The sequence below is a fragment of the Chionomys nivalis genome, chromosome 22 (assembly GCF_950005125.1).
Source record: "Chionomys nivalis chromosome 22, mChiNiv1.1, whole genome shotgun sequence".
NCBI lineage: Eukaryota > Metazoa > Chordata > Mammalia > Rodentia > Cricetidae > Chionomys > Chionomys nivalis.
The window spans coordinates 40,063,863-40,079,636 of NC_080107.1; the positions used below are offsets into that span (position 1 = coordinate 40,063,863).

At 53.4% G+C, this 15,774-nt stretch overlaps 1 protein-coding gene across 1 annotated transcript; it reads right to left on the reverse strand.

Moving 5' to 3' along the window:
* Nucleotides 1–9,538: 9,538 nt before the first annotated feature.
* On the reverse strand, nucleotides 9,539–13,075 carry Lcn12 (lipocalin 12). Its single transcript, XM_057754606.1, has 6 exons — nucleotides 12,915–13,075; nucleotides 12,387–12,523; nucleotides 11,583–11,665; nucleotides 11,404–11,520; nucleotides 11,181–11,282; nucleotides 9,539–9,579 (listed from the first exon to the last, which is right to left on the reverse strand). Exons 1-6 carry the CDS (start codon nucleotides 13,026–13,028, stop codon nucleotides 9,539–9,541), a joined length of 594 nt encoding a protein of 197 aa, XP_057610589.1. The 5' UTR covers nucleotides 13,029–13,075.
* Between the last annotated feature and the right edge of the window lie 2,699 nt (nucleotides 13,076–15,774).

Consider the following 15,774-nt stretch of genomic DNA (forward strand, 5'->3'; position numbering starts at 1 on the left):
CAACCCTGGGCACACGAAAGGGTAAAACAAGACCCAACACAGATCAACAACATGAACTATAAAAAGTTCTGTAGCCAGTCAAACGAAAAGAAGGACACACACATAAAGCGAGAAGACTCTGTGGGATGCTCAGAGACCAGGAAGCCCTGAGGCTTGGTGGAGCGAAAATGGATACACAATAACCCATGTGCTGGCTGGAGAAGGTCTTTAAAGGGGAATGATCAAGCTGGGAGTCCTGACACAGGCTTGTAATCCCAGCCCTCAGAAGGCCGAGGCAGGAGGATCTTAAGCCAAAGGCCAGCCCAGGTTACACAGTGTATACACACACACACACACACACACACACACACAAGAATAAATATATCAGGGCTGGAGAGATGGCTCAGAGGTTAAGAGCATTGCCTGCTCTTCCAAAGGTCCTGAGTTCAATTCCCAGCAACCACATGGTGGCTCACAACCATCTGTAATGGTGTCTGGTGCGCTCTTCTGGCCTGCAGGCATACACACAGACAGAATATTGTATACATAATAAATAAATAAATATTAAAAAAAAAGAATAAATATATCAGGACTGGGAAGATAGCTGAGGCAGTAAAGGTTCCGGCTTGGGAGTAGCGGTATTTGCTTCCAGTTCCAGTGCCAGGAAGGTGGAGACGGGTACTTCAGCCTTCTCATCAAGTTCCAGGCCAGAAACAACAACGACAAACCCACAGCCACAGCCACAGGTGGACAGCACCTGAGGCTGCCCTTGGACTGCGTGTGTGTCTGCGCACACAATGCCGATGCTGGATACAAATGCGTAGATGTGTTCTGATCTTTAAACAGTTTTAGCTTCGCGCCTGTTATAGCGGTGCAGCACTGGCACAATTAGGGAGGCTGCGCCAAGCAACACCGACTATCAAGATGCTGAGTCACGTAAAGTTAGTGTCTTAATCAAAATTCTACCTCACTTGGTGGAGTGCTTGGCTGGCATGTGGCCCTGGAGTCCATCTGGGCTGGGGCAACTCTTCCAATTATTTCTTCTTTCTCACCTCGATGGTACTGGGCAGTGCTGGTCAGGGGTTTTGCAGAAGTCTCTCTACGGGGGATTGTTTATGCTTTCCTAGTGGCTGGGTGGTGGTTTGGTAGGCAGGCCTTGGAGTTTGTTGTCCAGGACCGTCCCCCGGGCCTACCGACAGCTCTCCAGCTCATAGAAGATTGTCACAGCTGGCCTTGTTGATCGTTGGCTTTTCATCAGCGAAGAGGGGATGGAGAGGGTCATCAGACTCTTACATAAGTGTCAAGCCACCCCTCCTAACCAGCTGTATACAATTCTTCCCTCACTGTCCATGGTTCTAAGGTCTCTGAGCAGGGCGAGACTGGGGGAAGGGAAACACATCTGAGCAGCTAGGAGAAACTATTTTTCATGCTGGGTGCAGACTTTCCAGTTTGGCTGCTTTGGATTCACACTCCTGTCAGTAACCCTCACTCCGGCTCCGCCAGTAAGCCCAATAAACTCATTGGTTCCCCAGGGGTGGGGTGGGGTGGGGTGAGGGAACCAGGAATGATGGGACTTTAGGGGGCAGCTGCTGCTTAGTCTCCCCCTACTCCGATTCCTGGTGAAAATTCTTTCAGCAGAGGTGAAGTGGCCTTCTTGGAACAGCCACGACAGTGTCTCACCTAGTCAAGGAACGCACGCTGGGTCCTCCCATGTAAGGTCACTCTCGTTTCTCATTGTCCTCTGGAAGGCTTTTGGTGTGGGCAGCCTGAGTTTCAAATGAGGTTGGCACAGCCTTACTGGATACCAGCATCTTCATAGTGTTGCCTTTTTCCACATGCTAACTTATCTACATCAGGGTGGACTCAAGGACGGTATTTGTTCTTTGGGCTGTAACTTTGCACGTCCTTATTCATTGTGTTGCTTAAATTGTTTCAATATTGGCCAGAGGGAATGCCTTAATGACTGCCATTGGGGAAGAAAGTAGAAAGACAAGGCGTGCAAGTGGCTGAAAACACAGGGAGAATTCAGACTGCCTCTGCTCTGGCTTGGTGACAGTTCCAGTGACCTGACTCCATCTTCGTGGGATTGGGCTTTATAGGATTCTTTAAATTTTTGATAAGTTATAATACATGTGTGCATCCGGGAAACCATCACCACAATAGTGAGAGAGTGAGCTTGGTGGTTTGAATGAAAATGGCCCCCGTAGATTCACAAGGAGTGCCAATATTGGAAGTGTGGCCCTGTTGAAATAGATGTGGCCTTGTTGGAGGAAGTGTGCACAGGGGGTGGACTTTGAGGTTTCAGAAGCTCAAGCCAGGCCCAGTGTCTTTCTATCTCTCCTCCTGCTGCCTGCTGATCTGGATGTAGAACTCTCAGCTACGTCTCCAGCACCATGTCTGCCTGCATGCCACCATGCTTCCTGCCATGACAGCAATGGACTAGACCTCTGAAACTGTAAGTCAGCCCCAATTAAATATTTTCATTTACAAGAGCTGCTGTGGTCACGGTGTCTGTTCACAGCAACAACTAAGACAGTGAGTGTGATTACCATTTCATGAAGATTCCTTATCAGGAGGCAGAGTCAGGTGAATCTCTGTGCGTTTGAGGTCAGCCTGGTCTACAGAGCTAGTTCCAGGACAGGCTCCAAAGCTATAGAGAATCCCTGTCTCGAAACAAACAAACAAACAAATTCTTGAGCTGGGGCGATTGAGATGACTCAGTGGCTCTTCCAGGGGACCTGAATTTGATCCCCAGCACCTTATCAGGTGGCCATGACTCCCTGTAGCTGTAGATCCAGGAGATCTAACAGGGCCTCTGCGGACACTTAAATAAAAGATAAAAATAAATAGTATTTTAAGAGATTCCTTGGGGTTGGAGAGATGACTAAGCAATGAAGAGCATGGGTTGCTCATCCAGAGGACCCCTGTTTAATCACCACCACCCACAGAGCAGCTCACGATTCACTACACCTCCAGTTCCAGGAATCCAATCCCTTTTTTGGCTTCTGAAGACACCAGGCAAGCAAGTAGTGCACAGATATACATGCAAGCCAAACACCTATACACATAATTTTTTAAAGATTCCTTAGGCTCTCTTGCGGATTCCTCCCTCCCACCTCCTTCCACTGCCTCCCTCACCAACCACAAGAGTGTTTGGTCCCTAGAGACACGCTGGCGCTCTCCATGAGAGAAACCACACTACACATTCCGATTAGCTTGCTGCTTACACTCAGCTCCGTGAACTAAAGTGCCAGCAGTTCATGGCATCTGGCCCCAGGGTGTTACCTTGTGCCGCCTTCCACAGCCGATCGCCCCTCATCAACCGACGGCCATGGGTATTAGTTGCGGTTTGGGGCCATACCAAGCTGTCAGGAACGTCGAAGCCCACGTCTTTGAAGGGCTGCATGTTTACTTCAGTCATTGGAAAACCCAGTGGAGAAGTGGAGAGGCACAATTGGGTTCCTGGTCCACCCAAGACCACAGGAGACTCAGATCATTTTCCTGTAGTAAAGACTTAGGTGAAGTTGTCATAGCTTGGGGATCTCCCATCTGATGCTGACCGAGGCCCATGCTGAAGGCCCACATCATAAGAAGGGACCACCCCTCCCAGCCACCCTCAAGGGGTGTGAACCTCATGCCCATCTCACTGTCCAGGTGGCCACAGCTAGTTGAGATGACATCCAGGGGCTGTCATCAAACCAGAGCAGAGGCAGCTGGAATTCCCCACCATGGCCTGACTTTGGGGCACCCAAGTACCTTGTTTTGCTCTCTCCCCCAAGGGCAGCCACTTCTAGATCATCCTCACTATCTCCCTGCATAGCCCAGTGCTCCATTTCCCAGCTCAGGTCCCAGGTCTCAGTGGCACCTGATGGGTCTGCCCCAGGAGGTGGAAGGATCTGGATCCAGATCAGGCTTCTCCAGAGGAGCCCCCAGACCTAGCATGGGATTATGCAACTGAAATCTCAGTGCCCACGACAGCCTGCACAACTCTAGCGCCCCCACCTGGTCATCCTCTTACTCACCTAGAGGCTCCTATGGACGCTGAAAGAAACACACACCTAGACCCTGCTGCTGCTGCTGCCGCCGCCGCTGCTGCTGCTGCTGCTGCTGCTGCTGCTACATCCTCTGTTTGAGCCCAGAAGCCAACCCTCTCCTCATTCCTGTTTCCTAGGCCCTGACTGCGGCTGCACACTCTCTGAACCCAGAAGCTAACCTCTCCTCACCCCCTGCCCAGTCTTTTAACCCAGTTGTCTCTCCTGCGGGTGACAAGTAGCGGAGAGTGAGGCAGTTCCCCTGAGGAGTTGTTTGAGTAGCAGTTTGAGTCGCGGTGGTGACAGACCGCAGGTAGGCAGCCCCAGGGCTATCAGCCTGGGGGACCTCAAGGTCAGTGCCCTCCATGAGGCCATCCTCCCTGGTCACCAGACTTGGCTCCAGCTCAGCACCAAGTTTGCCCAGGCCAGGCCCTAACTCAGAAGTCCTCTCATCTGGTAGCCCAGGATCAGTCTTAGCTTTGAGCCATCTGACGTGAAGTTCCTCCAGACCACAGCAGCGGTGAACCGGCAGGGGTTGAAATGCATCAGAGAGATCCTCCCTGACCAGCCCTCAGATCACAGGCAAGACTTTAGCCAAGCTGACGGAACACATTGTCTGATCCCGAGAGTCCCCAGTGAGTGCACATGCCGGGGGACCAGGACCTAGCACTCTGCACCTACCCACTCGGATAATGGCAGGGTTGGTTCTGGCCCCAGCCCAAGAGCTGAAGACAGACCCAAGACACCAAGGGGAAACCCTCAGCTAGGGACTAGATTGTCTTCCCAGGAGGGGCTGCTGATGTTGCCTGCCCTATTCTCCCTCAGAAGGGGAGCCCATCTCCTTGATGGCTCCCATGAGTAGGTCCTGTCCCCCATCCTCCCAACCCTCTTCTCCGGCCTGCTTCAGCCTGCCTGGCCCCATGTTCTTCCAAGCCTGAGCCCCCTCCTCTGTTTCTCTACCCAAACTTCCAGCTTCCCAGCATTTCCTATCTGATGCCTGCTGAAGGATGAAGGACCCCTGCCCAGTCTAGGGGGAGGAAGGGCTGTCCCCGTCATTGGTTAAGTTAGGGACCTACTTCCCTACTTCCTCCACTGGCTCCCACCCCATAAATGAACAGCCCGAAGGGCTAGGATTAGATCACCAAGCCACCCATTTTAAGCATGGTGGAGATATGTCTCATATACACAGAGTCCTGGGTGCGAGATGGCTTACAACTCTTTATCCTTCCCTATAGACCAAGAAGGGCAGAGGGACCTTTAGATCGTGCCAGCAGCACGTGTGTCCTGATCCTGTGGGTGTCCCCAGGGAGCTTCACGGGGTGTGACATGTGTGATAACTCTAAGAGGAACGCGGTGGGGGCAGGGCAAGGGTAGTTCTGGGAAAAGCAGTAAGCAGTGTCCCCTGGGAAGGGGTAGCTGTAAGATCCGGAGGGCCTGTGGGTCTTAGGACCCAGCAGGGAGGGATAATGTAGAAGTGTCTCAGGGAGGGCTGCGGGGTCAGGTCTCTCACATGCCCGTCTCCTGACTTGCTGCTCATTTCCACCTCCAGGAACCTGCAGACTCAGCCCTGGAGCCCAGCAGGTCCAGGTGGCAATGGGAGGGGCCGCTCACAGGCCTGGTGCTCGTCCAGCTGATCCCATTTCCCTTCCAGCAAACCGCAGGCTCAGCCCTGAAGCCCAGCAGGCTGGTCCAGGCTCAGCAGGCCCAGGTGGTGGTGGGAGGCGCTGCTCAGAGGCCAAAGTAAAGAGACTTATCTGGCCACTCAGCAGGGCTTACAGGGCTAGGTGTGTTTCCCAGGGAGAACTAGGCAGCTGTATGTGTCGCAGGGTCTAGAAGTGAAGCCTAGAAGGAGTCCACCCTTATTTGGGGAGCAGTGCACAAGCCCCCATTCCCACCCCACATCTAGCCGATTCCAGATGAAACAAAAACGTCCCAATACCCACACTGACCCATGTGTGTTAACCTCCGACTCCCATGCTGATCTTGCAGTACCCCCTGCCCTCTGACCACTACTTGCCAGCTGGTACACCCCGCCTCTTGCACACTGACCCCCGCAAGACTTTGGCTGCATCCTAGCCCCTGCACGCTCACCTGTACTGACCCCTGGAAGCCTGAGAGAAACAGAAGGGGATAGAGTTTCCCTCTTGCATCTCACAAACATGGGCCCCTCCATACTGGGATGGGAGTGGGCCTCTGCTTTGCCTGTGTCCCCATAGCCATGATTAGAAAGGGTGTGGAGGGCCCAGTGGGGAGGAGCAAGCAGGCTGAGGCATCAAGCCAACGTGCACTCTGCACAACATTGCTCCAATCTTCCAAGACTGCACAGACAAGTGCAGGGGGCTCTGGCCATGACACCTCCATCTTACCAGAGGCTGTCCTGGAGATACATGGGGCAGTTCCCTGACAGCAGTGGTAGAGCCTGGCTGCTCTGTTTTTAGAGCAGAAGGATGGTTAAATGTTTTTTTTTTAATTTTTAATATTTATTTATTTATTATTTATACAGTATTCTGTCTGATTGTATGCCTGAAGGCCAGAAGAGGGCACCAGACCTCATTACAGATGGTTGTGAGCCACCATGTGGTTGCTGGGAATTGAACTCAGGACCTTTGGAAGAGCAGGCAGTGCTCTTAACCGCTGAGCCATCTCTCCAGCCCAGGATGGTTAAATGTTGCTCCCCACTGCTGGATTCCAGGAGTTGGGGAGTCAACTGGTGTGGGAAGACCCTCCCACCCAATCACACACTCATGAGAGTTTGTTTCCTGTCTGGTCAGCCAGCTTTCCCTGAGTACACAGGGGTGTGAAGACCCCATATGACTGTTTGGGGTCTTCATACTGCTGAGCTGAGCAGCAGAAAGAGGGGTTACTGTCTTGGCTAGAGGGAGTTGTCTCTCATCTCCAAGAGAAAGTCGGGTTTCTGCTTCAGAATAGGAGAGGGTGCTCCCTGGTAACTGGGGGTCCCCGGGGCACCTTTTGTACTTCCATACCTACTAGTGAAGGTTATGGGACACCAGCAACCAAAATTTAAGGTCAGCGAAGGTGAGGTCTTCTGGAAGTGAGGACCTTACAAGGGGTTAAGGAGTAACTCGGTACTGAGCACACGCCTAGCACATATGAGGCCCTGAGGCCTTGGCTCCAGCCTCAGCACGAAGCAGGGCCGCTGGGCTCCAGCTGGACCAGGGGACTTGTGAACTAACTTAGAGGCTGGCCTGCAGCCTCCCTTCTCCCTAAAATGCTGAGTGGAGCTGAATTTGAGAGGAAAAGAATGTAAAATGCAGGTTACAAAGACAAGGCCGAGCAGTTCCTGTGGCTTCCGCATGCCATCTGCTGTGCCTGGCCTTACGCATTGTCTCCTGATGTGGAATCAGTTGGGGATACAGGCCAATGCATGAACCCCCCAACTGCGTGAGGGATCACTGCCTCTCTCTGCAGTTAAAGGTCTGTGGCTGTTCAAATGTGTACCTCAGAGGGAGGTGGTTAGAGAGCCATGCAACACACACACACCGCTCAGGGCTCTGTCTGTGGCGGTGGTACCAGGCTGTGGCCCTCAGTGACAGACAGGCTGCTGTTGTGACCACCCTTCTTCTTCTCTCCTTCCTCTATCTTACCCCATCTTTCTTCACCTCCCTACTTCTCCAGATTTCCATCTAAATTCTGTCACTTCCTCCTGCGGCTTCTCAGGGGCTTCTTCCTCTGTTCTTTGTGCGATCCATGGCCAAGGGCTAGGCTAGTCCACCTGCTATGGGAGACCCTCATTCTTTTTTTTTTTTTTAAGATGTATTTATTATGTATACAACATTCCTTCCATGTATGCTTACATGCCAGAAGAGGGCACCAGATCTCATTACAGACGGCTGTATATATTTGGTTTTTCGAGACAGGGTTTCTCTGTGGTTTTGGAGCCTGTCCTGGAACTAGCTCTTGTAGACCTGGCTGGTCTCGAACTCACAGAGATCCGCCTGCCTCTGCCTCCCGAGTGCTGGGATTAAAGGCGTGCGCCACCACCGCCCGGCACAAAAGGATATTTTTAAGGACACATCCTAGACTGGGCTGCTGCTGCCAGGAGATGAGAGCTGCCTAGCAGAGCCTGTGTGTGGATTTTAAAGATTGGTTTGTTTGTCTGTTTTTAATACTTCTGAGGTAGGTAGCATATTGTTGTAAGTAGCTGTTTTCCTAACAAATCATGGTAGAATCTATCTCTTTTTAGGCATTTTCTCTGCATGATTCCTACAAAAGGAAGTGTGAAAACCACGGATGCAAATGGTATTGCAATAGAGTCAGGTCTTTGGAGGGTCAGACCTTTTGCTAGTGCATGCGTTGGAGAAGATCCTGATGACTCAGTTCCTAATATGGAAAGAGCAGCCTTACCACAGCTTCAAGGATGTGCAGCCACAAAGGGGAATTCTCTGTGTTAGGAGCCAGAGCCGTCTTGGAGCTCTGTGGCCATGTATCCTGTGGACTCGGTTCTAGGATGAGAACATAAGGGCCCATGCTGCTCTTACATCTGGACTCAGTACCCTCTGCCACTGCATCCCAGCGAAATCAGGCTCTGGTGGTCGTGCCTGGGTTGGAACCCAGCATGGACACATGGGTGACTCTTCTGACACCTGTCCCTGATGTCACATGATGGTCAGTTCCCTTCCCTATGAGGAGAGGTTGGTTGATAGAAATGGGGGCTAAGCCTGCTCTAGCGTTTGGTGTGCCTTTCTCATTTCGATGACAGAGTGGACACGAAGCAGCTTAACTGAGGAGCCGGTTACCTCAGCTCCCGGCTGAGGGAGCACATCCATTACAGTGAGGAAGAACCGCAGCAGGAACCTGAGGCAGCTGATTGCACTGTATCCCCAGTAGGATGGCCTGGGGTGGTGGATGACGGTGCTCAGCTCACTCTCTCCTTCCTGTCTCGTCTGAGATCCTGGCTATCCATTCATGCACCTATCCACCTACAAACCCATTCATTTACCCATCTACCATCCTGCAGTTACTGGTTGACCAGTCACACAGTAGGACAGATGTCTGTCACTTTCTCCGTGAAGGGTGTCATCTTGAATATATCTGGGATACAATTTCGGATAAAAGAGACCTTGTCTCCCTTGTAGAGTTTGATCTCGGAGGGGGAGGGGGGAGGCTCAGATGCACAACTGAATGCTGAATCGTACCCTCAGGCTCTACATGTGGTATTCCCTGAGACTAGAATGGGGGTTGGTCTTATAGGTATTATCAGGAAAGGCTTCAGGTCTGTTTCTGCCATGGCCCAGCCCTTTTCCAGAATGTGCTTGGCTTCTGTACAACTTGCTCAATAGGAAGGAAGTGGGCATGGGGCCATACACCCCTGCCCAGGGGATGGGGAAGGTCTACCATCAGCGGGATTCTGCACACTTGCCCCCCACAAGCCTGGCGCCACCCTCCCGAGCAGTGGGCTATCTCTGTGTGCTATTTGCTCTCTATCAAGGCCACAGATTTTGCAGCCATCTCCACGGATGGCTTTGGGCCATTGCCTGCTCTGTTTGTCTACTGGGGCTGAGAAAGGCTTAGATGAGGGTGGGGGCACGCAGCGGCCTGCTGCCGTGGACTGGGGAAGGTGCACATTGTGCGGTCAACCTCTTTCAGGGGTGCGTTTGGCACTGGAGTGCTTAGGTTCTGGGCCCACTGCTTTGGACCCTGTGTGCATCTCTATTTTTAAACAGCTTTTTTAGAATGGCCGTCAGCTAGCAATGTTTGTCTCCATATCCCAGAGGAAGAAAGCATACCCTGTTCCTTCCCCAGCCTGGGGCATCGGCTTCCTTCTGCTCTGGGGTTCTGACTGTTCCTGCCTGCCATCAGACCCAGCGCTCCAGGGGCATGCCCTGAGCCTACCACGGCCCACCGTGTTGGTCCCAGGGCTCTGCTAGGTAGAGGTATGGCCTGTGATCTCAGACAGCTGGCCGGCAAGGGAGGAGTGGGAGGAGTCTAGTTGTGGGGGCTGAGAAGCCAGTTTGGGGTGGCTCAGAGCGTGATCATCATGGTCCTGCAGGGTCAGAGCCTCTGTTCTTGCTTCTCACCCACCCCACGGTCACAGTGGTCACATCCTGGAGTCATGGGCAGCGTGTTTATTTGTTGAGAGCAGAAGCAGGGCGAGGCTCTACGGCAGGAACCCTTGCCTTCTTCAGCAGACATTTGGATCAGGTGTCCAGCCTGAAGGGGTGGGGAGGGACAGTGTTGGGATAAGGGAAGAAGAACCTGGGAGAGACTTGGGAGGGACAGAAGGCAGGCAGATTAGAGTTGGGCCAGAAGATGAGACCAGGAGAGGTTCCAGGGAAAGGGCTAGGAGGCGTGCTCCTCAGAGTACACCTCTGTCACCAGTCTGGGCTCCCCAGAAGCCCCTGCTGTGGCCCAGCCTGCCCCCGAAGGGTCCTAGACTTGGGGTGGATCTGCTGGTATGTGACAGTGAGTGTTAAGGTTAACGCAAACACGTACATGATCCCATACGCATGCCGTATGGAATGTGACCCAAGCATGGTGCCACAGGCCTGAAATACCAGCACCCAGGAGACTAAAGCAAGAGAATCGTGATTGCCACACCAGCCTGGGCTATACCTCAAGACTTATCTCAAAATGACAAGGGTATGTGTGTGTGAGCGTGTGCCTGTCTGCATGTTTGTAGGCACGTGCTTGGTGTGCAAATGTGACTGGGCAGGTGTGCATGGAGAGGCATGATGGGGAAGGTCCTTGGACAGGGCGGGAGTTGAGGGGATCCTGATCCATCCTTAAGAGGAGTGAGGCTGAAGACAGGGCTCAGCCCTGAAGCCCCGTGGCCTTGGGCTCCCGGAGACTTTCCTGCCAGAAAGAGGCTGACCAAATTCAAGGACTTCCCTGGAAGAATTCCAGTCTCCTGTGAGCAGGGAACTATCCTCCCAGGACAGAACCAGGGCCAGGAGGGGGCAGCCTGGGATAGTGACACAGGGTTGAGAGGGAGTGGCTTGGGACTCAGATAAGAACTTGAGCCATGAGCACCTCCCTGCTGATTCAGGCTGAACTCTGTAGCAAGCACTTGGGTTAAAGACTCTGGGACTACAATACCCCATACGTGGCCCCTGAGGATAGGCACTGGACTTGTGAAGGTTGGGGAAGGTGCCACCATCGTCCCCAGATCCCATCCCCCTTCCCATCATCCACTGCCTGCAAACCCATTACCGGTCACATCCGGGAAGATGAAGTTATTCTTTGTGAGGTTCTGGGTTCTGGTCAGGCAGACAAATCTGTCTATTGGCCCATGAGGAAGCCTCCATTTTCTACCTGTGGCCAGAGGAGCACGGCGCGGCTCTCAGCGCTTGGTGGTAATGAGGCATTTGCCCCCAAGCCATCCCCCAACCCAGACAGCACCACCCTGCCCAGGCTTCCGCAAGCGGGGGCTCACCCAGAAGGCTGACCCTGATGATGGTCAGGCTGCTTGTTTGTCTGAGGGACAGCACCAGGGCGAAGTTGGTGTAGTCTGTCTCGATGACCTGTATGTCTTCTCTGTCTGCTCCAGTCCCTGACCCCGAGGAACACACATGTGAGGGCCCCAAGGCAGCTGTGCCCTCCCACTCATGCCACGCTCACCTTTGTTCTCCACGGTGAACTGCCCAGGCTTGGTTGTTGGGATCAGAGCATAGGACCAAATGTCACAGAGCTTGCCCCTGTGGGAGGAGGAGGCAAGGGCAGGAGCGGGGGTGGGCAGAGGGCTAAGGGAGCCAGCCAGGCCCACCCTGGTGGAACACACACACACACACACACACACACAAAATCAGCTATTTATTTGAAGAGGCCTACACCCCAGGACGCAGAGGGCGGGAACCCTCCCGACTCCCCAGGCCTCAGCTCTGGACTCCTTTCGGTTGCTCTTCCTTTCAAAGAAGCCTGGCTCGGTGCCATAAGAACAACTCCTGTTCCACCCAGCACTGGTCCTCAAATTCGCAGGGGCTCGTCATGCCAAAAAGAAAGCTTCTGGGGATCAGGAGCTAGCCTCCTCTGGCACCCAATCCAACAATCTCCAGAAAGGACCACGAACAGACTTCAAGTAGGGGCTTCTTGCCACTGTTAAGACTTTCAAAGCAGAACCTACCCAGGAGAGCAAGACAGGACAGAGAGAACCAAGACAGGGAGAGAGAGAGGTCCCTGACCACACAAGAGTACTGAAAACCCATTAGCCCTCCGTCTCTAGAGTGCCTCCCCGGATGCCTCTCCTCTGACAGCCAGCCCTTCACTGGGTTGGCCTTCAGCAATGGTCATGAACCAGGATGTGCTAGACATGGTCGCTAGATGTCTTTCCTCACCCCACAGTGTGGCTGGGCCATGCAAGGTTCCTGGGACACAGTCCCAAGTCCTTGACTGCTGGGACAGGAAAGACACCCCACTCACCGAGTCATGGTATTGGTCACCTGAAAATGGCTGTTGTTTTTCAGCTCGAACAATGTGATGTAGGGGCTGAGCAGGGTCCGGTGCTCTCTCTTGTAGGTGTTGCCCGCCAGACCGAGGACAAACCATTCCCCCTGAAACTGCATGGCTGGCGATAGGCATAGCTGGCCGTTTCCCGCCCTACCCTGGGCAGCACACATTCAGCCAGGACCCTCCTCATCAACAACACTGGGAGAACCCTGCAGCTGCTTTTAATCTAGCAGGTAGAGGGTGACCTTCGTCAGTAGCCAGGTGGCCTTCCCAAATCTCCATTTGTGTCCCTTCCCAGAGGGACTGATTAGTGCCAGCACAGACAGTAAGATGGAGCTAGGCCCTTTTCTGGGGGAGGTCATGGGCTCACTCTGGAACTCCAGGTTCAGGTTCCACCCCGGCCTCCCAATGCAGTGCCTATGGGCCTGCATACACCCTCCCCCCAAAAGCCGGGACCCTAGCCAGCTGCAACCTGCGTCTTTTCCTTTGAAAGTCCCGTACCTGGTCATTGTGGAAGCTAGTCAGCTCGGGAAAGCCTTGAAGCTTGCTTGGAATTTGGCCCTCCAGGATTTGGGGAAGGGTGAGAGTCAGCCACAGAGCCCACCAAGGGCCCATCCCAGCAGCGACCAGGCTCCAGAGGGACAAGGCCTGACTGAGGAATGATATTGGTGAAACTTGCACAGAAACTCGTTTCTTCATGCCCACCTGGCCAATGCTCCTCCCCGGGAAGTGCGGCAGGGCCAGGTGGGTGTGGAGGGAGGGCAGGGCTGACCTAGGGTATTGTAGTCCTCAGACCCTAAACACCTGCCAGGGTCTCCTGGGTCCCAGCCAAGGAAAAGAAAGCCTGCTGGGTCCAGCTGGGGCCATCTTGTGACTCCAGACACCTGCTCTCAGTGTCCCCAGAAGCGGGTCAGAAGTCCGCCCACGTCCACCCTAATCTGTTCTTCATGCCAAAGAACACCCTGTTCTAGGCAGGGGGCATGTCTGGTCCTGGTTTCCATAGCTTCTTACCCATGGTCTGGCCCGAGAGCCCCCAAGCAGCTCCATAGCCCTCTCACGTGCTGAAAGCAGTGTAGCATAAACACTATTCACTGTTGGAACACAGAGCTGGTCAGGGGGAGAGGGAAAGGCCTCGGAACACCCGGGCCAGGTAGGACATGCTGGGGGTATTCCAAAGGGACCTTCCATGCAGAGGGGAGGAGCTGGGGGAAAGACCATCTGGGAGCGGGGCTCTTATGAGAGCAGGTACAGTGGGGACAGGACCTTTCGGAGTCTCCTTCTCTGAGAGCGGGACCCTATAGTAGAGACCCATGGGAGCGAGGTCCCATGGGAATGGAGCTCTGGGGGCGCGGGTCCCTAAGGAAGTGGGGTCCCATAGTTGCAAGGTACTATGGAGCAGGAACCTGGGTAGGATCCTGCTCGAGGCTGTGAGAGGTAGGTGCCCTGCTCTCCCTGGTCACAGGCTGGTGACCCAAGAGCTGTGCAAACTTGGTGTAGGTAGTTCCTGCCTGAGCTTCCAGAAGGAGGCGCAGAGCCATCTCAGCCTGTTCCCTGGGCTGTCTTTTCTGCAGGGCAGGACACTGAGAAGACTTGGGGAACAGAGCAAGGACAGACCAGATCTCTAGGTTGGGCCCAAGCAGGGCCCTTGGTGGACCAGGCCTTCCCAGGTCTGCTGAAACTTCACAGAGGGGACTTGTCCTCAGGAGATAGCCCCGTGGTGAAACAGGGCCCCACGAAGTGGCTCTTTTTCAGGTTTTGGAGGCTGTTGTAGCCATTTCATTCCGTTCCCCTTTCAAGAGTATGCTGGAATGAAGGGCGGGCAGCTCCTCCCACCTTTGATGTGATTGGTGGAGCCTCCAACCAATGCCCAGTGGGCCACCCTAGATTTACAGCAACAGAAACAAAACTGTCCTGTCATCCTGGGACTGAAGCGGATCTGGGATCCTGTGTGGTCTTCTGAAACTGACCATGGCCTTCTACAAGACCAAGATTGGAGGGAGGGGGCAGGTGACAGCACAGAGCACCACGCAAAGCTTGGAGAAGCAGACAGCTCAGAGTGGAGAACATCCCACTTGCAATCCCTGCCTTCCAGGGCCCTCCTGCTCCTTCTGCCCTGTGCCTCCTCCCCATCCAGGACCCCTCCCTGGCTCCCTTGCAGGCTTCTACCTGCCCACTCCTCCCGTTACCCTCCTCAGCCACCTCCATCTTTCCTTCCGACAGTGACGGCCAGGGCAAACCACCTTCTGTCTGCCCTGTGTCTCCTCTCTGGGAAGACTCCTGAGTGCTGGCCTCTGCTCACTTCCCTCGCCCCAGAATTCTTTCCCAGGACACTGTCATGAGAGGCAGGAGGCCCCCGAGTGTAAACCGTCTTCATATGCAGGGGACTACCTGTCCATAGGGCATCTGGGTGGACAGCAAGGGCAGGCGCGCTACTGTTTGTTCCTGCCTGTTGAGAAGGGGTACAGCCCCTCACCTCCAGGCAAGGCAAAGACAGGTCACCTGTTCTGTAGTCCCAGGTCAAGGCCTCTAATCCTGTGGTCTCAGGAAAGATGGCCAGTTACATATTGGCGTCTACAGATTTTTAGTTATTTTTTCCTTAGATATTATACATTGCCTGTTAGAATTCAAAAGTTACATACAGATTATAACACTTGTGTATGAATATGTGTATGTACTGTATATGTGCACGTTTCCATGTGGGTGTGCAAGCATGCAGAGCAAGAGGACACTGGGTGTCCTTCCTGCCTTCTTCCATTGAGACAGGGTTCTCACTGAACCTGGAGCTATGCTGGAATGCAGCAAGCTTCCTAACCCCTCTTGTCTGTGTCCCCACCCTCCGGTGCTGGGGTTAACGGTAGGACTGGCCATGCTAGAATCTTTACACTACGCATGTCTGCATGATTGTGTAACAAGCATTCTTACTTACTAAGCCATCTCTCCAGCCCCTGTAAGAAATATTTTAGGGCTGGAGAGATGGCTCAGAGGTTAAGAGCACTGGTTGCTCTTCCAGAGGTCCTGAGTATTCAATAAGAAATATTTTAGGGCTGGAGAGATGGTTCGGAGGTTAAGAGCACTGGTTGCTCTTCCAGAGGTCCTGAGTATTCAATAAGAAATATTTTAGGGCTGGAGAGATGGCTCAGAGGTTAAGAGCACTGGTTGCTCTTCCAGAGGTCCTGAGTATTCAATAAGAAATATTTTAGGGCTGGAGAGATGGCTCAGAGGTTAAGAGCACTGGCTGTTCTTCCAGAGGTCCTAAGTTCAATTCCCAGCAACCACATGGTGGCTCACAACTGTCTATAATGGGATCTGGTGCCCTCTTCTGGCCTGCAAACATATGTGCACCATACACATAATAAATCTT

Coding starts and splice junctions, on each gene's coding strand:
- Lcn12 (XM_057754606.1), bottom strand. CDS start 13,028: ATGGGCCCTTGGTGGGCTCTGTGGCTGACTCTCACCCTTCCCCAAATC. Junction 12,524..12,914: donor CTAGCTTCCACAATGACCAG/GTACGGGACTTT, acceptor CCAGCCATGCAG/TTTCAGGGGGAATGGTTTGT. Junction 9,580..11,180: donor CATCTTCCCGGATGTGACCG/GTAATGGGTTTG, acceptor CACCTTCCCCAG/TCCACGGCAGCAGGCCGCTG.